This window comes from Rhinichthys klamathensis, unplaced genomic scaffold, assembly GCF_029890125.1.
Source record: "Rhinichthys klamathensis goyatoka isolate OS25496 unplaced genomic scaffold, OSU_Roscu_1.1 h1tg000150l_1, whole genome shotgun sequence".
NCBI lineage: Eukaryota > Metazoa > Chordata > Actinopteri > Cypriniformes > Leuciscidae > Rhinichthys > Rhinichthys klamathensis.
Window position 1 is genome coordinate 349,677 of NW_026606685.1, and position 27,315 is coordinate 376,991.

General features: G+C 36.4%; 2 protein-coding genes across 3 annotated transcripts; one reads left to right on the plus strand and one right to left on the minus strand.

Moving 5' to 3' along the window:
• The first annotated feature begins 1,091 nt into the window (after window positions 1–1,091).
• On the plus strand, window positions 1,092–8,845 carry psmb7 (proteasome 20S subunit beta 7). Of its 2 annotated transcripts, none has more exons than XM_056258269.1 (8): window positions 1,092–1,244; window positions 2,133–2,226; window positions 2,352–2,449; window positions 3,567–3,707; window positions 4,191–4,306; window positions 5,420–5,478; window positions 7,260–7,411; window positions 8,631–8,845. In XM_056258269.1, exons 1-8 carry the CDS (start codon window positions 1,183–1,185, stop codon window positions 8,740–8,742), a joined length of 834 nt encoding a protein of 277 aa, XP_056114244.1. In that variant the 5' UTR covers window positions 1,092–1,182; the 3' UTR covers window positions 8,743–8,845. The 2 variants fall into 2 exon arrangements, with proteins under 2 accessions (XP_056114244.1, XP_056114245.1); XM_056258270.1 differs by lacking the exon at window positions 8,631–8,845 and adding an exon at window positions 8,292–8,337.
• An 897-nt stretch (window positions 8,846–9,742) lies between these two features.
• nek6 (NIMA-related kinase 6) lies at window positions 9,743–26,153 on the minus strand. The gene is made up of 10 exons (XM_056258268.1): window positions 26,002–26,153; window positions 16,726–16,803; window positions 16,260–16,403; window positions 15,033–15,095; window positions 14,838–14,948; window positions 13,248–13,356; window positions 13,038–13,145; window positions 12,847–12,941; window positions 11,779–11,892; window positions 9,743–10,441 (listed from the first exon to the last, which is right to left on the minus strand). The coding sequence occupies exons 2-10, from the start codon at window positions 16,786–16,788 to the stop codon at window positions 10,331–10,333; spliced, it is 918 nt and encodes a 305-aa protein (XP_056114243.1). The 5' UTR covers window positions 16,789–16,803; window positions 26,002–26,153; the 3' UTR covers window positions 9,743–10,330.
• Window positions 26,154–27,315: the final 1,162 nt, after the last annotated feature.

Below are 27,315 nucleotides of genomic sequence, written 5' to 3' on the forward strand. Positions count from 1 at the left end.
GAATGTCGGCAACCAAACAGATGATGGGCACCATTGACTTCCATAGTATTTTTTCCCCCACATGGAAGTCGATATAGGTCCATCAACTGTTTGGTAACCGACATTCTTCAAAATATCTTCTTTTGTGTACAGCAGAAGAAAATATTTAAGCTAGTCCCAGACTAAAATGCATGTTTGAGCTGTTATAACTGAAAGCAGCTTGTATTGTCATCTTACAATGTCAATGCCATTGCTTTGCCAAGATTCACACAAGTAATGTTTTTTTTAAGGCATGTTTATAAAAGCTACTTAAATGTCCTAATTGAACTAAGGTCTAATCCTGGCTCAATCTAAGCCCTGTCTGTGAAACCGGCCCGAGTGTTTCATCCTCCTAAACCCTGTGATGGGTCATTCCTGCAATAGGTTGTTATCATAATGTCTTAATGTATTAGATAATATATTAAACTCAACATTTGCAGATGTTGGTATTTTTTGCATGTCCTCGAGTGCTGAACAAGCTTATAAAATTTAAAAAACTTTCTTGAATTTATTAAGAAATTTGCTTGTTATTTTGTGAACATTTGATAATCAGTAATCAGTTTTTCTTCTTGTCATCAGTTTTATTTTACTTAGTCTTTTGAATATGAAATATCAAAGCTTGTTTTCCGTTCATTATATTATATTTTTATAATTTATAAAGTTTAAAAATGTCTACACTAATATATATATATATATATATATATATATATATATATATATATATATATATATATATATATATAATAAAATGACATTAGGCTGATATAAGAGCGTATAGCAGACTTAGCAAGTTGTCAAAATGAGAACCTGCTGTTTGACATTCATTAGAGAAGATATAGGACTATATATATATATATATAGTATAGACTATATCAACTATCCCCAAACTCCATATTTCTAACATATATAATAAATATAGACTACGTGTAATAATTAGTTGGGGGTGTAAACACTTATTTTTAATGTAAACTGTTTCTAGAATGTGAATCTCTATGATATGGCGGGAGCGTATGAGGCAGAAACATGTGTTACATTGTATACGTTCCTGCTCTATAGGTTCCCACTGCGCTTATTCTATAGAAATGACGTAAAGCGCGGAAGCTCTAGCGTGTAACACAGAGGGGAAACTAGTCTCGCGCTTCCCGGAAGCGGGACCGCAGAATCATGGCGACCGTCTCAGTGTGTCAGTATCATCCTGGAGGTTTCAGTTTCGAAAACTGCAAGAGGTGAGATTTATCCCTCTATATTAAGAGTAATTAAGCCGATGGAGTGGGATATTTTTTATTTTATGGATTCGGTGAAATAACAAAGAGTTTGAGTGGGTTTTAAAGGCATTTTACCGATCGGTTGAGACACGGCCTGCGTGAATGACTCAGGAGAATTTACTCAAACTCATTTGAATAACGGGTTTATTTAATGAAATATGGATTAAAATACATTACACGATATGTATAACATTTAGAATTGTTTTTTTTAAAGGTTAAAGTGGTTTTTTTTAATAGTTGATATTTTGTTGTTATTGGTGGGCTTCGACCCTGCGCCATTTACTATAAGTAAATGTAGTAAGTTCATACAAAATGAACATTTTAAACTGAATTAGCTTGAACTTTATTCATTTTCAAAAACAAAAGTCACTTTAATTCGTTTAATCATATTGCGATCTGTTTTTGATCACAAAAACATTAAGCTACACAGTATGACTGAGAATTTTTGTAACATTAAAGACGAAGAACGTTAACATTAATGACAATGTTATTTTTACGTTCTGTTAACCCGCTAATAAATCTCGTTACGTTGATTTAATTGAGTTATTTCTTTATAAATGTGAATACTTGTGTATTAACCACAAATGAGTGGTGATATAAGAGTGTATAAAGTGTCCACTAGTCGTCAGTAGAACTAAGGTTTGAGGATAAATCTGTTATTGACATGCTGTCAATATGAATCAAAACCATAATACAACTCTGTGCTGACTGGTCAAACCAGTGGTTTTCTACATTTATTATGTTAATGTAGCATCTTAAGTAAGCTCATATAGGAGCAGAGTTTAATTATAAATGGCTGAAAAAAGAAAATTATGTTTGGGAAAAAATGTAATGTGTTTGTTGTTCTAGAAATGCCCTTCTGGAGGCAGACATCACTAAGCTGGGGTTCAGCTCTCCTGCTGCTCGTAAAACCGGAACCACCATTTGTGGCATCGTTTACAAGGTAAGCTAAAGACCGTAGATGAGTTTAATTGTATAAAATAAAGGGTTTGACTTCATATTCTCATATCTGTCAAAAACGGTGACATACAAGAAAGATCGCAAAAATCATCCCCCTCTCTCTCTCAGGATGGTGTTGTTTTAGGTGCGGACACTCGTGCCACTGAAGGAATGATTGTCGCTGATAAGAACTGCTCTAAAATTCACTACATCTCTCCCAACATCTAGTGAGTACACAACACATCATTACAGACAACTCGCATCTTTGTGATTTACAATCCCTGATATCAAATGACATCAGGGATGGAAATTAGCACCCGCCACCAGCCAAATGCGGGTGATTTTGTGTTGTGGCGGGTAAACTCGCTTCACCTACCGGCCACCGTGGCGGGTAAATAAAAATAGCATACTGTTTCACCCGGACGGCGGACACTTTTAGAGGAGGCACACCTTCAAACAAAATGTGGCGTTACATCGCAGGCGTAGAGGTCTGCAGAGAAAACATCAGGCGCGAGTGATTTCACTGTTAAGTCAATGCAAAGATGCGTTACGCGCGTAAAAAATTCCTGCGGCGCGAATGAGGTGTAGAGCGCGCCGTGGTAGATGCGAATACGCCTCATTCGCGCGGCAAGTTCGAGCGTCTGACGCGTTCCGCGCGCATGATTTTATTGAGTGCTTTTGTGCATTCACGCGTTTGACGCGGAATTCGCGTCTGCCGCCCGAGTTGAAAAATCTGAACTTTAGCGTCTATTCGCGCCGCGTTAACCAATCAGGAGCCTAGCTGCTGTCACGTGGTGAAGGATCTGGATGCCTCAATAAATTATTTTGTACTAAATGCCTGATGTGGTTCTAATGCACAACAAAGCAAATATTTTATCACATAAAACTTGATTTCAATATATGAGACATATTCATTTTGTATTGAATGCTATTTATTCCATTTCATATCTAGATTATATTAAATATTATTCTAATGTAAAGGCAACCAACCAGAGTGTTGTGTGAGAGAAAAAAAAATCACAGGACAGGTTAATTACTTTTGGAGGCTGGCTCAATTTATCATCAAAACAAAAATAAATGACAGATTAGGTGGATGAGGCCGAGGGTGAGAGAAAGAGAAAATGTCAGTATTTCATTGAGACTTGAGATTAAATGAACTGCTTAAGTATTCTTGTAGTATTAATTTTCACATGCAGTTACACATTGTCGGTTAAAAACAAGAAAGTGGCTGGTAAAAACTAGATTTTGAAATCCACCAGCCACAGTGGCCGGTGGACAAAAAAGTTAATTTCCATCCCTGAATGACATTGTTCTGAAGTCCTCTCTCTCTCTCGTGTTGTGTAGTTGTTGTGGAGCCGGAACCGCAGCAGACACTGAGATGACCACACAGATCATCTCCTCTAATCTGGAGCTCCATGCTCTGTCCACCGGCCGTGTCCCGCGTGTCGCCACCGCAAACCGCATGCTCAAACAGATGCTCTTCAGGTAATGAATCAGCGCAGCGCTATATGATGTGCTACCACCAAAACAATTACAATAATTAAGTTTTTTTCATTTTTTCAAGTCCCTTAAGCTCAGACTAAATACAGAAAAAACAGTAATATTGTGAAATATTACAATTTAAAAGAAATGTTTTATATTTGGATATTTTAAAATGTAATTTATTACTGTGATGCAAAGCTGAATTTTTAGCATAATTTCTCCAGTCTACATGATCTTTCAGAAATCATTGTAATATGCCGATTTTATGCTCTAGAATATTGAAAACAGTTGTGCTGGTTAACATTTTTGTGGAAACCATGATACATTACAACTCAAATGTTTGGGGATTTTTTTTTTTTAATGAAATGAATACTTTTATTCGTTAAGGATACATGAAATTGTTAAAACAATAAAAAAAAAACGTATTTATTCTAAATGTTTGACCGGTAGTGTTTCTGACCAGTCTCCATGTGTTTTCATATGCAGGTATCAGGGTTATATTGGTGCTGCGTTGGTTCTCGGAGGGGTTGACTGCAACGGTCCACACTTGTACAGCATCTATCCTCACGGATCAACAGACAAACTGCCCTATGTCACTATGGGTGAGTTACACTAACACACCCCGTAACCCGTCTATAACATAACCCGTATTGTTCCCAATATAAGACGACCCCCCCTTTTCAAGATGTACCTTTTGCATACCAACTCTTGTCTTTTAAAGAAAATACTTTATTTGAAAATAATTTTCATATTGCATATTTTTCGTATTTTAATTTTTAAACATTTTATGGCATAGCTACCATTAAAATAACCTGAATATCTCATTTAGTAGATCTCATTATGACCTTTTTTATGTACAGTGACAGATGCTGGGTCGTCAAAAAGATGTTTGATCCGCGTTACCTATCCGATACAGGGGGATATGAATGTTTTTTCCTTAGGCCAATCACATAGCGTTAAAAAGACAGCAGTTTCTCTCTGAAGCCGGAGGGCAAGAGCTAATCCATTACGCCGCATCAAAGCATCCGCTACGAGGATATTGACGGTCAAGTACGTAGCCGAAATAAGAAATGATGGGCCTCGCTGGCGGGTATGTTCAGCTCTTTGGCGATTTCCAGTGCCTTCAGCTGGATGACGGCTCTGGTTATGGGCAGCCCCTCATTTCTTTTTCGGCTACGTACTTGGCACACTTGCCTGTCAGTTTCTTCGAAGCGGCCACTTTTAGGGCAGCAGCAGGCTTTTCTTTTATTGTTAGCATTTTTAAGACCGTCTTTTTGGGCTCCTATCTTCTAACATTACTCTCTGACATAGTATTTCTTGGCTGCTTAATGAGAACTGTTTGACATGTATTGATGTTTGAAGACTCGTATTTACACCTATTTGGCACTCCCTATTGTTGCGGGTGTATTATTGACATGTAAAAGTTTGTAGACCCTGAATATAAGAAGAACCCATTTTTTTTTTCAGATGTATTTCAAAGAAAAAAAACATTGTCTTATATTTGGAACAATACAGTACTTGCATGAATTCTCATCCTCTTCCACCAAAAGGGGGAGATATTGTGTCTCTGAAACGTCTTTGATTGTCTGACTGACTGGCTTTGCAAGTTGTGACTTCTATGAAAACATGACATGCAGCCTTCAGTGAATATCTGTTAATGCAGAAGATGCTTCTCTTGATTCACTTGTAACATCAGCATGTTTTTGTCTCATCAGGTTCTGGATCTCTGGCAGCAATGGCAGTCTTTGAGGATCGCTACAGGCCCAACATGGAGGTAACCCACTCTCGTGTACATTTACATGTCTTTTTCGCTCTTTTCTATTGAGGTGTACACTAATGTTCAAGTTAGGTTTAAAAATAATGAAATAATACTTTTATCTAGAAAAGGCAATTTAAATTGATCAAAAGTGACAGTTAAGACATTTATAATGTTACAAAAAAGATGCTCTTTTGAACTTTCTATTCATTAAAGAATCCTTATTTTTGTAAAAAAAAAATTATCATGGTTTCCTCAAAAATATATTTAGCAATAAATATTAAGATTGGAGTAATGATGCTGAAAATTCAGCTTTGCATAACATGAATAAATTCATTTGGATATATATTCAAAACAGTTATTTTAAATAGTTTTTAATAGGGATGCACCGAAATGAAAATTCTTGGCCGAAACCAAAAAAGAGGAAACCAAGGCCGAAAACCGAAACACCGAAAGAAATTATGCCAATTATTAGTACCATTGCATTTGTCTGTGACTATGTACTAAAATCAAGGCATTGCATAAATTAATATAACAATTTTCAAAGAATAAATCAATTACAAATTATGCAAATATTTATTTAGCACATTGCAACAATGCACAGTATAAAATTAAATTCAAACTAAAATGTTTAACTTGACCCCACTCATGTGTACATTAAATAATAATCTACTGGCCAGCAGAAATCTTTTAAAATTAAATGTTCTCTCATAAAAACAAAGCCGAGCACGAACTTCTCATCACACCAGCACCCAGTTTGCATGTCTAAATTAGTTGCTTACATTTAAAAAAATGAGCATACAATAGCATAAAAAGCCTTTTTAATGAACAAAGGTCCATGTTTAATACAAATGTACACGAAACTTAATGAAATATGTTTAGTGAAATTAGAAAATATTTAAGAGAGCGTTCATTTAGTTGTATACATACATGTTCCCATATACATATTTTTTTGTAATGTCAACAAGTAATAATCTCAGGGTTTACTGGGTTTTACATGATTATTTTTGTATTGGTGGTGGTGGTATACTAAAAAATAAACATTGTCACGTGTTTATCTTTCTTCTTCTCACCGATTCCTGATGGTTAGAGGACAGTTACTGGAGTCGTCCCCTGTTGTTTCAAAGAATAGTACAACAGCGAGCGCGTCAAGTATAAACGCCTCAACCGTTTGGAGCGGTGCGCGCGCTGTCTGTGGAGACTCGCGCTGCGGAGGCAGGCGGAAGTATAAACAAGGCTTCCGTCTCCTCGCGGGTTCAGATATACTGAAATACGTATGGAAATACGTCCACACCGCAGACATGTTGCTTCACACAAGCACGTGCAGGTCGCGGTGTCTGTTTGCGCCATCACAACATTTCGGCCGTATTGTTTCGGTGATAAAAGTCTTTCGGCCGAAAACCGAAAATGCCCTTTTGGGCCATTTTCGGCCGAAAATTTTCGGTGGACGAATATTCGGTGCATTCCTAGTTTTTAATGTATTGTTGAGCATGCCAGGTTTCTTTTAAATGCATCCAACCCCAAAAATCTTACCAACCTCAAACTTTTTGGACAATAGTGTGTATATTCAGGGTTCCTTAAGTCATTGATAAACTGGCAATTTCAGAGAATTATGGAAAATTCATGGTAATAAATCTTAGAAAGGCATAGTCATTTTGGGTTTGAAATATCATTTGTAAATAGTTTTTTGTGAATGCAATATGATTATCCAGTAATCATGAAAGACTGGAAGCACATGTAAATTAGGAAAACATGTGAGAACACTGTATCATGTTAATGATTGTGGTTGTGTGGATCAGGAGGATGAGGCCAAGCTTCTGGTGCGGGATGCAATAGCGGCTGGTATCTTTAATGACCTGGGCTCTGGAAGCAACATTGACCTGTGTGTGATCACCAAGGGGCAGGTGGACTACCTGAGACCTCATGACGTGGCCAACAAGAAGGGTGTCAGGTGAGCAGCCAACATCACACATCTAAACCTATTGCAGTTACACGTGTTGCACGGCAGCATGCAAATTGCTAGCATTGAGGCAGTGATGAAATCTGTGTAATTAATTAATGTGGTTTAAAAAAAAAAAAAAAACTGACATAAATGGCCAGCCAGCATAAATACCTTTGGACATGCCATTGACGTTATATGATCAGCTTATTGTAACTCTTGTACAGCTTGTCCAAAAACATCAAGTTTAGGTCTAGTCACAAATGGTCAGTATGATTAAAGGTATTGTTCTCTCGTTTAATAACTCTCATGTCATCCCAAACCCAACACAAATGAAGGTAATTTATTTTGAATGAAATCGCAGAGATTTCTGTCCCTCCATTGAAAGTCTATTCACCCAAAACTCTGAAGATTCAAAAAGTACATATAAAGAGATTGTAAAATAAATCCACATGAATTGAGCGGTTTAATCTTTGTCTTCTGAAGAGACTTGATCACTTTATATGATGAACAGATTTAATTAGGGATTTTATTCACATTGAAACATTGATCAGTGAGCATAAACAGCAGCTCAGCTGTACTTGCGTGACGAGCGAGAACAAACCTCATTGGTTCTTGCGGAAGCTCAAATGTGCCGCGGAACACGAGAATGAACCTCATTGGTCATTATGCATGAGCTTTCTATCTGATTAGACTTTCAATGGAGGGACAGAAATTTTCTTAAAATTCTTTGTGTTCCGAAGACGAACAAAAAGTCTTATGAGTTTGGAACAACATTTTTGGGTAAATGATCCCTTAAACAGTCTGTTGATGAAAGCCACCACATGTGTGCATGATACTAATCAGAGGATTTACTAAATGAAAGGCTCATGCTTCACTGTTCCATTTTAAGGGAGGATAAGCTTGATGGACGCCCTGTGTGAGTAACCGTGTGTTAAAACGAATTGCCCACATCTAGATGTAATTGTAACCTGCATGTGTTTGACTAACCAAGTGTGAGTTTGAAGTAGAGTTGTTTACACCGACAAGCTGATTTTTCTCTTACAATCTTCTGCTAACATCATTTTTTTTTCACCAAAGTGTATTTCACCGTTTGGATCAGTTTTATCATGTGAAAAACGTGCAGTGTTTCAGTCCTGATTAGAGATGTGTGTGTTTAGGCTTAGTTTCTCTGCAGGAGCAGCATCTTTATTTGTTTTAATTCTTCTGTTTTTTTGTGTTCTCCTCACAGAACCGGAAGCTACAGGTACAAGCATGGAACCACCGCGGTTCTGACGAAGGCTGTGACTCCTCTGAACCTAGAGCTGGTAGAGGAAAGTGTGCACACCATGGACACCTCCTGAGGAGACACAATCCACCACGCTTTGATCTGTTTGTTTCCCCCAACTATTATGTGGTGATTTAGTCATTTTTCATTATTTCCAATAAAAGAAGTTGTGAGTTGAAGTTTGTGTTCTTTTTATGAGCCACTTGCTGTACCATTATTTTCTTAAAAATGCGTGCCAATTTATTAAGGTATCATTTATTTCCGACAACTCCTTATTTTGCATGTTTGCATAGTACGGCGGTCTAATTAAATAACGAGTCAATAAATGTTAAGGTAAGATTTTTTTAATACTTTTGAAAGAAGTCTCTTCTGCTCACCAAGGCTGCATTTGTTTGGTAAAAACAGTAATATTGTGAAATATTACACTTTTTAAAATAGCTGTTTTCTATTTGAATATATTTTATTCCTGTGATCAAAGCTGAATTTTCAGTCACATCATTCTGATATGTTTTGTTGCTCAAGAAACATTTATTATTATTATCAATGTTGAAAACTGTTGTGCTAATATTTTTGTGAAACCGCAACACGTTTTTCATCATCGTTTGATGAACAAAAAGTTCAGTATTTACTCCAGACATTTTTTGTAACATTATAAATGTCTACTGTCACTTTTGATCAATTTAATGTGGCTTTACTAAATAAAAGTATTGATAAAAAAAAAAAGTACTGACCCTGTACACTGTGCATACTGCATGCTCCAGAAATTGTGAATATAGTCTTTGAGTTGTTAAGATTTGCTCAAAACACAGTAGCTTAAATAAGTCAGGGGTTGTTGAAATGCAAATTAGTGCTTGTATTGCCTGAGTAAAAAGTTTGATTTGTACGATTTATTAAAACATGGTATCATTTAGCTAGAGGTGAACAGGTGTTTCCTTTAGTATTATGTTTTGTTTGATAAATGATAGCAGTTAACAATACATTTGCTTATCACCAGATAATATGAGTTCTCAGTTCCTAATTTAGTGTTTAATAAAGTCTTTAAAACACTTTAAATGTTCTTCAAAACAATGTTGTCACAAAGTCAAAAGTAAAATTTTATTGTTAATTACACATTTTAACGTGAGAAAATGTTTCAAAATTCCTTAAAAATAACCTCTTTGGAACAATGAATATAATTAACACTTTCACATGGTAGATATTTGACCAGAGAACAAGATCTCACAAACGAGTGTTTCCTTGAGGAAACACTTAACAATTGTGTGCGTATGTATGCGTATCAGAAACATAAAGAGCAATAAGTAACTCAACTGTAAGGCTCTTTATATGTTGTTATGTAATATAGGCCTACAGAAAAAAGTATGTATAAATATAACCACCTTGCTTTGACATCATCAACATGAGGCACTGGGTCACCTGACCTAACCAACTTTCTCTAAACCAATCAGCATACAGCACTGTGAAACATCACTCGAAGGCACAACAGAATGTATATCGGCATTCCTTTCAATACAAATCTAGAGAAACGCTCAGCTTGAAACTATCACTGATGGCATTCTCTCTTTACTCATTTCTAGATATTTCTATAGCTTGATCAGTTGGATTGAGAGAGCAGAGATCACAGGTTTGCGCAATGGTTCTCCTGGCTGCAGGTGTGTGTGTTTGTATCAGGTGCTGGCCGTCCACCTCTCCATCTGTGTGGCGAACTGCAGGACGAAGCTGATGTCGGGCCGCTGGCCGGGATCTGGGTTGATACACATGCTGACCAGATCTCTGAGCTGAAACACATACAAGGTGTGTAGTTAACAAGAGATGTTGTTCACATATCTGAAACTGCATACATTACTATACAGTAGTAGCTGAAAAACAGTAGGTGACGAGAGACGTATGTCCGAATTTACAGCACTCATAAAAGGCAAATATGATGACCAACTACTTGCGGCAAGATTCTGAAGTGTGTATCCACTGGACACTTTACTATCCCATGATGAGGCCATGGGAGAGGATTTGTGAATGGCAGTGACGTGATGCAACGGACACTGGTAGGTCATGATAACATTATAAAACACGGCAAATGTAGTAATGTAGTAAGTCCAGATCACATTCATACTATATAGAACATACTCGCAAAGTACAAAATTAGTATCTAGTCAAGAGAGTATGTGATTTCGGATGCAGGCAGTGACTTTGTGTCTTCATGCTATGATTGTTGAGATGGGCTATTACAAAATCTAGTGAGCTGACTACCTAGACAGCATCATCAGGCATCATAACATTTATGTTCAAAAGAATCCTAAACAAATGTATCAGGTTTTCCACATAAATATTAAGCAGCAAAAACAGTTTCTTAAGCAACAAATCAGCATATTAGAATTATTTCTGAAGGATCATGTGAGACTGGCGTAATGATGCTGAAAATACAGCTTTGATCACAGGAATAAATTGCATTTTAAAATATAAAATAGTTACTTTAAATGGTAATAATATTTCACAATATTACTGTTTTTACTATATTTTTGATCAAATAAATGCAGCCTTGGTGAAGAGGGAAGAGACTTTTTGTTTTGTTTCTGTCAGGACCACTATCGTCAAATATGATTGACAATTAGCATATAGTTTGGATTGGCGGTATGGTTCTGTTCTGGGCAAGAACTCCCTAGCATGGATAAGAGCAGCAATAACCCTCCTTAGGGTAAACAGAACAAAACTAACATGAATGTATGCAGATATCATTTATTCATTTTAATGTACAACATAATTAGAGAATTTTAGTCTGATTCAGGGGTAATCAGAATGCCAATGTATGTTTTAATGCATGGACTTAACCCTATTACAACTATTTCATTCAGCACTAATGATGTGACGATAAAAATAAATAGCTCCAATTAAAATTTCACCCAATATTTGGGCATCGTGTGAGTTTGAACTTGAGCGCCGTGTTTTTATAATGCTGTGTCATGCGTGAGACGCTGCAGAAAAATGCAAGACTCGAGCGCGACGGTTAAAGATATCAATCTGTTTCCATTGAAAAACAATGGAAAAGTAGCGCAGTGACATGGAAAACCGCATTCTAAATGTGTGTGTGTGTGTGTGTGTGTGTGTGTGTGTGTCGTACCTTCTGGGAGTAGTGCTCTGATGGGAGAGGTGGGTAATCACACTGTTCGATCTTTTGACACAATGAGAGCAGGTTCATCTTGTCGCTGTAGAAGGGGCTGTGCAGAGCTGCCATCTGACAGAGACACAAATATCATTCATGACATCCTTTAAAGGAAAACATCATTACAACCCTTTGTGTCTTTGCTCGTATTGTTAGAAACTTGCCATGCTTTCTATTTGACTATCACTATCACACTAGTTTCATGTTAACCACTGTGGTTGAACTTTGAAAAAAAAGTGTGCATTTCAACATTTAATCTGGTGCAGTGTCTTGCCCTACAGAGAGACTATGGTTGCAAGTGCATTAGTATAAAACATCATATTTGTATTCATTTATTCAAATTAAGGGACAAATCAACATGATTTTCTTTTATGGTAATCAACAGTATGCAACAGCTCGAACTGGATTTTATTGGGAAACTATAAACTAACTTAAATAACAGCACAATGCAAACAATCCACGAAAAATACACAATATTCATATTTAGAAATATTTAGCAATTTATTTATTAAGAAATTTCTGTTTTAGATGTCAGTTCAAATATCAGCTGATGTTCTCCCATTGGCATCACATCACAACATCACAAAACATTATTTTTTTTTTAAAGGAAGTAATACTTTTAATCAGCAAGGATGCATTAAATTGATCAAAAGTAAAAATATAGAATTTTACTATATTAAAAAAAGATTTTTTTCTGAAGAAATCCAGAAAAAAAATTCTATCATGGTTTCCACACTAATATTAAACTCTTTTCAACATGATAATAATGCGAAATATTTCTTGATCAGCAAATCAGCATGATTTCTGAAGGATCATGTGACACTGAAGACTGGAGTAATGATGCTGAAAATTCAGCTTTGATCACAGGAATAAAGTGCATTTTACAATATATTAAAATAGAAAACAGTCATTTTAAATTGTAATAATATTTCACAATATTACTGTATTTCTGATGAAATAAATGCAGCCTGGGTGAGTATAAGTGATGTGTGTATATGCGTATAGAATGCAGATGTGTTTGTGTACCTCATACAGCAAGCAGCCCAAGGACCAGATGTCTGATTTGAAATTGTATCCGTTCTCATGAATCCTCTCGGGAGACATGTAATATGGAGTTCCAACTGGGAACGACACAGATAAGCACATTTTTGTATTGTCTGGACTGGTTCTGTTATTTCATTCAGTGTGAATGTGTTTGTGTGGATGGTCAGTGGTACCAAGAGAATGTGCAGCAGTGGTTTTGGAGCTAAAGTATCGGCCTAGTCCAAGGTCACCGAGTTTGACCTCTCCAGTAGCTGTGATGAAGACGTTGGCTGGTTTTATATCTGAAACACAGACATTGACAGGAGTACAAAAGAAATGGGGGCACACGAATGAAAGAAACCATGCGTGTCTCTTTTAGAAAGAGAGTGTGTGTGTGTGTTTACCTCGATGCATGACTCTGCGGGAGTGCATGTGTTCCAGTGCGCTGCAGAGCTGCACGAAATACTTCCATATCGTTCGCTCGGGAATCAACCTCCGCTTCTTCATAAAATACTACACACATGCCAGGGTTATTATCGTTAGCTAAAGCTTTTTCACATTTTCATTAACTGAAATAAAATTAAGCATAAACTTGAATGTTGCCTAAATTGAAGTTGAAGTACTAAAATAAGTTAAACTAAATAATAGGGATACACCGAAATTTTGGCCGAAAATATAAATCGCCCCGCTGCTCAGTGTGTTCAGCACTCAGGTTTCACTCAATTTAATAAAGAATAATATTTTGATATTTAATATTTATATATTTTCTGTCCAATTTTAGTGTTACTTTCAATAAAAATGCAGTTATTTTATTTTATTGGATTGGATTTTTTTAATTCAGCACCATTAAAATGATTGAATTTCATTAAGAATTTGAATAATAATTCAATCATATGAAAAAACCTCATCTAAAATAAGAAATAAACAATTTTTAAAAGCATTTTCGGTTTCGGTTTTCAGAATTTTCATTTCAGTGCATCCCTACTAAATAAACTAAAATGTAATAAAAACAATATAGACATAAAAAAAACTAACAAACTAATACAAATGTCAAAAACACTAAAACAATAAAATGACTAAAACTTCAACTAAAATTCAAATGAAAACAGGAAACAAAAACTATAATAGTGCATCAATGGTATTAAAGGGGACCTATTATGGACTTCTTTAAATTTAGTTTTTGGGGTCTACTAGAATAGGTTTTAATGCTTGAATGTTCAAAAAAACATGATTTTACACATATTTTACATTATTGCAGCACCTCTCTTCCCAATCTGTCAGTAACGCTCTGTTTAGTTCCTGTCCCTCCTTCTGAAAAGCTCAATTTGCTTTGGTTGGCTAGATTAGTGTGTTGTGATTGGTCAACCGTTTTCAAACGTTTCGGAAATGTCACGCCCCTTACCATAACCCAGAGATTCAACACACTACCAAGGCCCTGTCCCAAATGGAACCCTAAGCCCTCGCAATCTTCCTCCGAGTCCACACTTTCATGACGGGACATGGGTAGAAGTCTGCCGTGGAGCTCACTTCTTTTCGGGGCTCAGCATTGAAGGCGCATTTCTGAAACCTAAAATGTCAAATGGGATAACCTACGGTCTTGTGGAATTAACAGACACACGCACACGACAGCCATTGTTAGTCTACAAGACCACTAGTGCACATTAAGGCTTTGCCCCCGTTTTAGCGTACACTATTATTTCAGTGAGGAATATTGTGCCGTGTTCGTTCCCGGAAGAAACTCAAGACTACAAAGGAGGCGTTTCAGGGAGTTCAGAAACAGTGGCACTGATATAGAGAATAACTCCCGCTGGAGTGACTTTGTGCTTTGTAACTTTGCAGATCTTTTTCAAGCAGCAACACTAAAGAAAGTTGAACGTAAAAAAACACAATAGGACCCCTTTAAAATAACACTGACACATGCACATACCATTTTTAACCCAAGTAACTGGATCCCAAAAAATATTTGGGCATTTAATGTGTCAGGTAAGACTGACCTTAATCATCTGGGATAGGTCACCAGCGCCTGCTAACTCCAGAACAATATTCAGCTCGTTGTCTTCAATAAATGAGGCCAGATACTTTATGACATTTGGATGGTTTAGTTGCTGCAATTACAGAATGAATATAAAATATCACAAACTGTCACATATAGAGACGCATGCATAAGTTCGAAAAAACACGCAACTAACCCTTAACAAGTCGATCTCTTTAATGCAGTCCTGCCGGGCTTTAGCATCCATCATTTCAAAGATCTGAGAAAACATCATAATATTACAACATACACCCAGACCAGGATCTGAAATACAACACACAGCGAAATCTGCACTGGTTTATTAAAAACACTTCTAGAGCACTTCTGAGAAATCTTGTTTTTCTTATAGTTGTGGAATCTGTTTTCAAAATGGTTGAATGAACCGTGATTTAAGATGTTGACAGACTGTTAAATCCGTCAACATCTTAAATCACGGTTCATTCATCCATTTTGAAAACAGATTCCACTACTAGATGAAAGCAAGATTTCTTAGAAGTTCACTTGAAATAGCTTTTTTGCACAGGATTTTGGAGATGGAATGGAATGCTAGGATATACTGGTTACTGCGGTCAATGCACAGTATACTGGTTACTGGCTGCTATTTCTTAAAAGTACTAAATGAAAATAGTATACACAATGTACAGATAAAAGTACAATGCCACACTGTCACAAGACCTCACTTACATTGCATGTTTTATTTAATATGTGACACATTTTTATATATATTTCCTTAAATAAATTCTAAATCCAATTTCGTGTAAAAAAAAAAAAACACTTCAAAGTGATTAAATGGTGTATTAAAAAATATACAAATCATGTTTGGTTCATTGGTCACATTACCACTTCATTCATTGCATGTTTAATTTATAAATATTTATAATTTATATTCTTTATAATTATTCATATTAATATATATATGTATTGCATTTTAATCCAATTTTGTGTTACATTTTTTTTTTTACTTTTGGTGATTCATTTGAGTCAAGGAACAGATCATGCTGATTCATTAGGTCACATGAACTCACCACATTACATATTTCATTTAATTTATAAATATTTATATTCTTTATATTTATTCATTTTATTATATTATATTATATTTGAATCCAATTTTGTTAACTTTTGGTGAGATTTTGCATAAACATCTGATTAAATGTTGAGTAATAAATGATCATTCTTGGTTCATCTGTCACACTGGCATTATAAGGTTTAAGTCGAGAGCATTGCATTATGGGATTCTCTATTCCACACAGTTTTCACAGGTTATACACATTTTGTCAAATTTATTAGATCATCTGAGTATACTTTTATGCATACAGAAGATTTAGTATAGAAAAAAAAAGTAGTATGCTAAAATGCAATTTCAATTCATGTAAATGTTCACCTGTACTTTCTTTAGTGCCACTTGCCGGTTGTCCAGTAGACATGTGGCTCTATAAACCTCGCTGAACTGACCACGGCCAATCATTTTCTCAATGAGGAAGTTGGACAGATCCGAATAGTATTCATATCCATATCGACAGTCTTCCTGTAGCACAAACAGTAGAGCATGACGCCAGCAATGCTAAGATCATGGGTTTGAATCAAGAACAAATGTGTACCAACGTATGTCGCTTTGCATAAAAGCATCTGCCAAATGCATAAATGTACATGTAAAATGTAATAGCATGTTCCTCTGGCTCTGAGAGACAGACAGAGGAACAGAAAGAGACAGTGTAAGTGAGAGTCAGAGCAGCGTGATAATGTCAGCATTATCGGATTGATGATTCATAAACGCATTAACAGCGCATGCCACGTGAGCCCAGGCCTGTGCCAGCGGTGTGTGTCTGTGTGTGTGTGTGTGGTCAGACCTGGTCGTTCTGTACTGGCACCGTGTAATTTTTATTCAGATCTTGAAGGCTGTTTTGCTCCATAATGACATTCCAGACCTACAGGCAAACACAAAGGACATGGAGTCAATCAAAAGACAGGCATTTGCAACGTCTGCTTTATCAAACGGGTTGTTTCCCTTCCAGATGGCTGCTTTGTTTAATTGTAGTTTTTCAGTAATGATGAAAAACAATCTTGAACCGTTCAAAGTCGAACAAAGGCTGAGATCAGACGAGCAGCTGTCAGTGCTTCACAGCAGTGCACGGTTAATGCTAATTTGAGGTGTTTGCTAAGACAAGCATCACTATTACATCTGCTCATACTTAAAGGGATTTGAGTCAAGAAACCCTGAACACTACAAGTATGGAATTTTGTGGTATCGTCTTGTGTTTTTGGAAGATTTATTTGTTTGTGCTGTGGAGATGATTGATACCTAAACTCAAATGTTTAGACATTTACAATTACAATTATAGCCCAGCAAAGGAAAAACGGGTTAGAAACATAAGCTGAGTCATTTTAGACTTTTGATGACATTCAACAGATATTTGTTTTATGTATTTACACAATATACAGTTCAGAGGTTTGGGGTTGGTAAGATTTTTTGTATGATTTTCAAAGAAGTATCTCATGCTCACCAAAGCTTCATTTTTTATCAGAAATACAGTAAACACAGGAATATAGTGAAATAAAATATTATTACAATTTAAAATAACCGTTTTAAAATGTAATTTATTCCTGTGATGCAAAGCTAAATTTTAAGCATCATGTGTCCTCCTCAGTGTCACATGATCCTTCAGAAATTATTCTAATATGCTGATTTGCTGCTTGAGAATAATTTCTCATCATTATAAATGTTGAAAACAGTTGTGCTGCTTATTATTATTGTGGAAACCGTGATTTTTTCCCCCATGATTCTTTGATGAATAGAAAGTTCAAAAGAAATGAATCTAATTTGAAATAGAAATCTTTTGTAACATAAACAGCTTCACTGTCACTTTTGATCAATTTAATGCATCCTTGCAAAATACAATGATTAATTTCTTAAAATAAAATAAAAACATACTGACCCCAAAACGATTGAACTGTATAGTCTTGTTTTTTAATGAGAGGAATGTCCATTTCAATTATACAGCCAACTGTTATTAAAAATAAGTAGACTCAACGTTTACTGTAAGTAAAATGCAGTACAAAAGATTATTTTTTACTAAATGAACACAAGGAAGAGATTCTTGCTTGCTTTGACGCAAATCGACCCAAGTTCGAATCCGCTTTTTGGCTAACTCGATCTACTCCCCTTTTCCCATCACATATCAGATTGGAAATTCGAAAAGTGGAAATAAAGTGTCTAACGAGAACACTGAGGCATGTAGTGTTCGACTTCTAGAGATGTGCAGAGATACACATTCCCCTTTTTATCCTGATAGTGTTTCTGATACCTGGTTCAATTGAATCTTGTTCTTTTTTTTCAGCTTGACAGTAACAGCCATGCCTAACAGACTGGACCAGTCTCATCTGCCAAACTGATATGTTAAAAAAGGAGAGTTTTGGTGTCAGTTCTGATCAAGGTATCAGATTAGTGTAACATGAGAAAAGTGAGAAAATAATACATTGCAAGTATGCTGCACAGCCATAGGTTTTTCTGCATGTGGGACGGGTGTGTAGTCTTCAGGGCACATGTTCTCTTCCACACTGTACGACATGACATGTACAAACAAGTCCTGTTTTATTTTAAACAAACTACTAACCCACATTCACAAATGCACACAAACACGGATTGTGGTGCCTGTAACATATTCTGTGCCTACAAGCCATAATAAATAGTAATTAGCAGAATAAGCATGTTGATTAATGAGCAAGCACGATTTTAAGTGTGTGAGAGCATCTACTTCAATGTTATGAACAACCTACACTCACCGGCCACTTTATTAGGTACACCTGTCCAACTGCTCGTTAACACTTAATTTCTAAGCAGCCAATCACATGGCGGCAACTCAGTGCATTTAGGCATGTAGACATGGTCAAGACAATCTCCTGCAGTTCAAACCGAGCATCAGTATGGGGAAGAAAGTTGATTTGAGTGACTTTGAATGTGGCATGATTGTTGGTGCCAGAAGGGCTGGTCTGAGTATTTCAGAAACTGCTAATCTACTGGGATTTTCACGCACAACCATCTCTAGGGTTTACAGAGAATGGTCCGAAAAAGAAAAAACATCCAGTGAGCGGCAGTTCTGTGGGCGGAAATGCCTTGTTGATGCCAGAGGTCAGAGGAGAATGGCCAGACTGGTTCGAGCTGATAGAAGGGCAACAGTGACTGAAATAACCACTCGTTACAACCGAGGTATGCAGCAAAGCATTTGTGAAGCCACAACACGCACAACCTTGAGGCGGATGGGCTACAACAGCAGAAGACTCCACCGGGTACCACTCATCTCCACTACAAATAGGAAAAAGAGGCTACAATTTGCAAGAGCTCACCAAAATTGAACAGTTGAAGACTGGAAAAATGTTGCCTGGTCTGATGAGTCTCGATTTCTGTTGAGACATTCAGATGTTAGAGTCAGAATTTGGCGTAAACAGAATGAGAACATGGAACCATCATGCCTTGTTACCACTGTGCAGGCTGGTGGTGGTGGTGTAATGGTGTGGGGGATGTTTTCCTGGCACACTTTAGGCCCCTTAGTGCCAATTGGGCATCGTTTAAATGCCACGGCCTACCTGAGCATTGTTTCTGACCATGTCCATCCCTTTATGGCCACCATGTACCCATCCTCTGATGGCTACTTCCACCATGTCACAAAGCTCTAATCATTTCAAATTGGTTTCTTGAACATGACAGTGAGTTCACTGTACTAAAATGGCCTCCACAGTCACCAGATCTCAACCCAATAGAGCATCTTTGGGATGTGGTGGAACGGGAGATTCGCATCATGGATGTGCAGCCGACAAATCTGCGGCAACTGTGTGATGCCATCATGTCAATATGGACCAAACTCCCTGAGGAATGCTTCCAGCACCTTGTTGAATCTATGCCAAGAAGAATTGAGGCAGTTCTGAAGGCAAAAGGGGGTCCAACCCGTTACTAGCATGGGGTACCTAATAAAGTGGCCGGTGAGTGTATATATATATATATATAATGTGACCCTGGATCACAAAACCACTCACAAGTCGCACGGGTATATTTGTGGCAATAGTCAACAATACATTATATGGGTCAAAATCATTGATTTTTCTTTTATGCCAAAAATCATTAGGATATTAATTAAAGATCATGTTCCATGAAGATATTTTGTAAATTTCCTACCGTAAATATATAAAACATTTATTTTTGTGAGTGAATGCTGCACAATCACTAACATAAATGGACACCTTTAAAGGCGATTCAATGTTTAAATGTTTTTGCACCCTCAGATTCCAGATTTTCATAGTTGTATCTCGACCAAATATTGTCCTATCCTAACAAACCATACATCAATGGAAAGCTTTCAGCTTTCAGATGATGTATAAATCTCAATTTCAAATAATTGACCCATGTGACTGGTTTTGTGGTCCAGGGTCATATATATATATATATATATATATATATATATATATATATATACAGGGCTTGACATTAACACCCGCCAACCCGCCAAATGCGGGTGGATTTTGCTCGTGGCGGGTAACACAGTCACTTCAACTAGCCACTTTGGCGGGTTGAATAATTGTAGTCTTTTCAAAAGGCATCTGAAGCGCACTGGCTGCGTGGCGTGCGCGTCTCCGCTGCGTGGTGTGTCCGTTTTTATTTCGGCTCCCATGTTAACAGGTTAGAACTTGCACACTGCCTGCGTGACGCGCGTCTCGAGCCGCGCCGAAAACGCGTGCATGCTAGAAAAAAAACCGACGCCTATTTCTCACGCGACACGCAAGCCTGTTGGAAGCGTTTCCAGGCTAAATAGAATAGGAAAATATGTCATGTTGACACGAACACATATTAATAAATGGCATTTTTATGTTTGAAAGTCCATAGGTTTTGGCAAATGCAGATATAATTTAAAAAAAATCAAATATTGCACCTGTCAATACAGAACGAAATATTCTTATAGCCTATTTTGCCGTCTATGCTGCAACGCCCGAATCCCGAGATAGCCCTCCATGTACGTTACCAGCAGACACCAGTCAGACACGTTTCTGCTGTGCAAAGACACAGAAAACGCAACGTGTAACAAAGAATTTCCCATCGGGGCTCAATAAAGTAATTCTGATTCTGATATTTAAACAGACAGTGTTTCTAATGCTAAAGGTTTTTTCAGTTTATTTTTTTATATTTTTTATTAATCTTCTACATCCATGCACCACTTTTATTATGCAATAAGAAGCTATGTCTTCATCTTAATACATGGTTTTATAGGAGCTTTAAAGGAGCTTTACACACAACCTTATCAGAGCTAATGATAATGACCTGTATTGTTATACCTAGTCTTGATTTGCGTGTGTACAGTGGTTTTACATTTAAAAGGGTTGTAAATCTAGTTCAAGTAAATTTTAGCACGCCATAGTCAACTTTAATCAGGTAATTTCACAACAACAAAAATGTGGCTAGTAAAAATGCTGTGTGGCTAGTAACTTTGGAAAACCACTAGCCACATTGGCTAGTGAGCAAAAAAGTTAATGTCAAGCCCTGTATATATATATATATGTGTATGTATATGGAGTACACCTGTTCAACTGCCTGTTAAAGGGATACTCCACTTTTTTTGGAAATAGGCTCATTTTACAACTCCCCCAGAGTTAAAGGGATACTCCACTTTTTTTGGAAATAGGCTCATTTTACAACTCCCCCAGAGTTAAACTGTTGAGTTTTACCGTTTTTGAATCCATTCAGCCGATCTCCGGTTCTGACGGTACCACTTTTAGCATAGCTTAGCATACGTCATTGAAGTGGACAAGACCATTAGCATACTCTCATTCCTGCGTAATAATCAAGAAACTTCACTGCCGTACCATGAGAGCAGCAGGCGTAATGATATGACGCAGCGCCTGAAAATAGGCTACCTTCCGTCAACACAACGGAACTATTTTCAGGCGCTGCGTCATATCATTACGCCTGCTGCTCTCATGGTACGGCAGTGAAGTTTCTTGATTATTACGCAGGAATGAGAGTATAGTTCCTAGCCATATCAGCCTAGAAAATCGCAACTTTACATTTTCCGTCGGTCTTAGTGCACGATGTAACTACAGAAGAGTCAAGTTTGAAATAGGAAAAATATCGAAACACTTTGGTCATTTTTTAATGAGAAATGCTAATGGTCTTGTCCACTTCAATGATGTATGCTAAGCTATGCTAAAAGTGGTAGCGCCAGAACCGGAGATCGGCTGAATGGATTCAAAAACGGTAAAACTCAACAGTTTAACTCTGGGGGAGTTGTAAATTGAGCCTATTTCCAAAAAAAGTGGAGTATCCCTTTAAACTGTTGAGTTTTACCGTTTTTTAATCCATTCAGCCGATCTCCGGTTCTGGCGGTACCACTTTTAGCATAGCTTAGCAGAAGAGTAACTACAGAAGAGTCAAGTTTTAAATAGGAAAAATATCGAAACTCTTTGGTCATTTTTTTTTGAGAAATGCTAATGGTCTTGTCCACTTCAATGATGTATGCTAAGCTATGCTAAAAGTGGTACCGCCAGAACCGGAGATCGGCTGAATGGATTCAAAAACAGTAAAACTCAACAGTTTAACTCTGGGGGAGTTGTAAAATAAGCCTATTTCCAAAAAAAGTGGAGTATCCCTTTAACACATATCTAATCAGCCAATCACATGGCAGCAACTCAATGCAGTAGGCATGCAGACATTGTCAGAACGATCTGCTGAAGTCCAAATTGAGCATCAGAATGGCAAAGAAAAGTGACTATGAATGTTTCATGGTTGTTGGTGCCAGACGGGCTGGTCTGAGTATTTCAGAAACTGCTGATCTACTGGGATTTACAGAGAATGGACCGAAAAAGAGAAAATATCCAGTGAGTAGCAGTTCTGTGGGCAAAAATGCCTTATTGATGCCAGAGGTCAGAGAAGAATGGCCAGACTGGCTCTGCATATCTCGTCACAACCGAGGCATTTTTTCATCATCCACAACGGTAAAACCGCTGCAAATTAGTTAGAAAAGACACAGCACAGTAATACAGAACACACTGTCAACTCTATGTGAGTAGAGTAGTATTGCTGAAAACTATAATCATTCTGTAGCTAATCATTTATTGAAATAAGTCACACTACACAGAGCACATATCTTTCTCGTTCAAAGAAGTAAAAAAAAACCTACAGTTATATCCTGCTCCCATAAAATAGGAAAAAAAAAAAAAACAATGAAAGAGAGATTGTGTGGAGGGGAAGGAGACGGAGGTCCTGTACCATTTCCTTCAATTCATGTGAAGAAAAATGCAAAGGAAAAAAATCTATCCTACCGCCTGCAACAGTGCCACTCTTCACACACACACACACACACACACACACACACACACACACACACACACACACACACACACACACACACACACACACACACACACACACACACACACACACACACACACACACACACACACACACACACACACACACACACACACACACACACTTGAACAAAGACACACATCTGGATGTGCACCACACACCACACACCACATTTGCACATGTGTGCTTTCGGTTTGTATTTTCAGATGGGTTAGAGGTAATTCACATTTTTCTTAGAAACACTAGAATACTTAGAAACCCGACAAGCATCATCTTCCTATTCCTATCTAAACGGAATTACATCACAATTGCTATGTTTAAAATGGCATATACAACACATACTCTTTCATAAATGTATAGGACGTATACTGTGTCTAGTTTGTGACTTTACTGTATCAGAAAGTGTTTAATATACATTACGATCAATAATACATTGTAAAAATTTGTTTTGGTAATTTTAAAAGAAACAAATTGCTAGAGTACCAACCTGTTAATTGGTTAAAATCACCATGAAAGTGGACAATTCTATTTTAATGTAATATTGCAATATTTATTTTAAATTATTTATCCGTGCACATCATTATCATAATCTTTAATCAAAATAACTTCCCCTCCCTCTTGCAGCATCTCTTGTCTTCTCTGATGATGTGTTTACTGGCGTGAGGGCGGGGAAACCTGTCAATCACATGAGATCCACCAATAGCAAACCACAGCCATCCAATCAATTCCCAATGGACAAAAGCAAGTCTCATCCTACATTTATTCTTGCTAGAGAAGCTGTTTCACTTTAGTTAATGTTTATTGCATTATTTTAGTGTCATGTCATGTGTGTTACGCTGATGGTGTTTTGTCAACCAACACAGTTGTAAAATATACAGGCACCAATATGCAATCTTGTAATACTTTCAATTCAATTCAACAAAAATGTATTTCTGTCCTCACAGATAATTTCCCATAGTAAAGAAAAATAATATACATAATAACCGAAAATGGTGTAGGCTGAAGCCTATGCTTATTATGCCTACCCTTTATACATAATTATCTAATGAGCGTCACTTTTCTCTCTGGATATGATTCAAACAAAATGAACAAACAGTTTTATAAGATTTGAAGCATTGTCACTGTGGGCTTTTTTTTAAAGTAAAATTAACAGGATTTTTTTTTTTTTTTAAGGATATTTGTTGATTAAGGATACCAGATTTAAGATTAGTGGTGGCCTGGAGGATGTGACCTGGGCGAGTTTGAGCTTTCTATCTTCCGCTAACTCTTCTGACTCATGCGCTTGTGTTTCCGCTCCATCAAATGCTACAGATCAAACAACTCCACTGTGTCAAATGCAAAAAAAACCCGTCATATCCACAATCTCACTTCCAAAAAACCCTGTGCACGTACAGAAACCCACACCCACACACACACGCGCGTCAGATGAAGAGAGACCTGCATGATAATATCATTTGGTTTTGTAAAAGAATCCCACATTACTACTGCATGGTGATATGTCACAAATACCAACACGTTTGACTTGTTTGGCAGTGATCTTCTATGCCTCGGTGAAAACAACCAGATGTACAGTTAGTGTTTGAAGTCATTAATCACATGCATATTCAATACAACCTTAACTAATACATTTGTATAATCTAAACATCTTGACATTAAGAGGAAACACTGCAAATGCGTGGTGGTTGACCTGATGTCAACTAGCGACAACAGTAACACCCTATAGTTCAACAGATATATATTATAAATTGTCTGTGTATCAATTTTAACCTAAAATCTTATGAAAAATGTCAAATACCCAGTTACTTTATGCCCCCTTTTAAAATATATATGATCATTCTGAACAAGTAAAAAGCATAAAAAAACCCTGTTTTGTTTTTATTGTAAGAACAAGTCATTGAATGCCTCAGTTTTATTTATCTATTTAAAAATATTTTATGGTTTTTACATAGATATTTAATTTCTGCTCATAGCTGGCATGCAGTGTTTTTTTTTTTTTAGTTTAACATCTTTCCTGTAATTGCCATCTTGTATGAGTCATCTTAATAAAAATGGAGAAAAACGCTATTTTGTGTCCAAAAACACGTGAATGGATACAAACAAACCGCGTGTGTGGGCGGAGTCAAACTGCAGCTTTCCTTATAAAAAACAAGCGCTATGCAATACCATCATACAAATAACTGAACATTAAAAGCGACTTATTACCATCATAAATGAGTCGTGATCGCGTCCAAGTGTTGATTCAGGGCTGTAAGTAATATTTGCACATATAATCGAACCGAAGTTACAGTGTGAGGGTGGGTGTTCCCGTTAGAGGAGCATTTCAATGTTTCCTTTATACTTGCTAATTTCATTTACACAGCATTTACAGTGCGATACGATTGTTTTGTGTTTATTTATTCTAATTATTGCTTTTGGAAATATATGAAGGAGCGGAACTAGGCTCTAATATGAAGAAAAACAGATGTATGAACTTTCAAAACAGATCTATTTTCCGCGCAAGAGCAGACGAGTGAACTAAAGCATATGCAATATTTGCACGTTCCATGTAAGTTTAATCCAAAAGAACGAAACGGCCTTGTGTTCATTTAGATAGTCTCTCCTCTTTTTACTGCTTGACAGCGACATTATGCCCCCAATAATCATTTGGTGCACTCTTTCTCTTCTACATGAACACGTTGTGCTACTAACACCTTATTATCGCGAGGCGCGCGAGCGTCACGAGCATCGTGTTTTTAACTAATCGGTTCAAAAGTCACGCAGGAGTTCCACTTACCTCTTCAGAGCGGTGCCTGACACATTTACAGGGCTGAAAAAATGTTGCGAAGCCCCTTTGGTCAGTTTCCAGACTCACTAATGTCACGGGCCACGCAAGTTTGAGTCACACCCCGCGCATCACATGGCTGTGATCTGTGACTGCAGTCAACCACCTTCTGCATGAGACCCTGCAAGGGGGGAGATGTCATTCACTCTTCTAACAATAACAGGTGGTCCAATAATTATCTAATTTTTACATTTTATTTTAAATGTGAACATTTTATTTCAAAATAATAATAATATTTTTTTTACATTTGTTTTATTTTAAATGTGACAATTCTATCACAATAATATAATTTAACTATAGTAAGAAGTTCAGTCATCATTTTTTTTTTACAATATTTTATTTTAACCATGACAACAATAATAAGCCTACCACAATAATAACGATGAGGATAAGGATAATAATAATAATACATTAAATAATTATGTTTATATTATAGGATATTAAATGTGACAATACTATCACCACCACCTAATAATATTAATAATAAATGCAATAATTATTATTATTATTATATAATAATGAAAGCACTGCTACCTAATACACAATAATAGTAGTAATAATCATAAGAATATTTAGTCCAATATTTATTTTATTGTTATATTGTATATTTTATTTAAATATGACATAATAATACAACCAATACTATGTAATGAATAATAATAATGAGTCCAATAATTGTGTTATTGTTATATACTATATTTTAATTAAATATGAAAATACCTCCACCACCTAATAATAATAATAATAAAAATAATAAATGTTGAATATATATATATATATATATATATATATATATATATATATATATATATATATATATATATATATATATATATATATATAAAGATGTTGTCTTTAAAATTAATAACAATTTATTTTATTTTACAAAAATGAATCAAAATGAAATATAAAAGCTGGATCCTAGGAGGATTCCATATACACTCTTTTCATGAAATATTGACAAAATTCACTGTAATGGAGAAAAATGAATTGTCCTTAGGATGATACCACATATGTATGCTGGCTATTGAATGTCCAGGATATATTTATGGTATAGATTGCACATTTTATGTGACTTTTAAACATTTGAAGAAGCTCCAAAGCCAAATATATCCCAAGTCCGACCTTAAAGATGGGTAATTTAGACAAGTTCATGATATGTCTTGATAACATTGTTTCAGTATAACCCCATGTGCAAAAACAGTACGACAGCAAAACCCCCAGACTTTTCATGTGGCTTGAGCTATGGTTAATGGAAAGCTGACC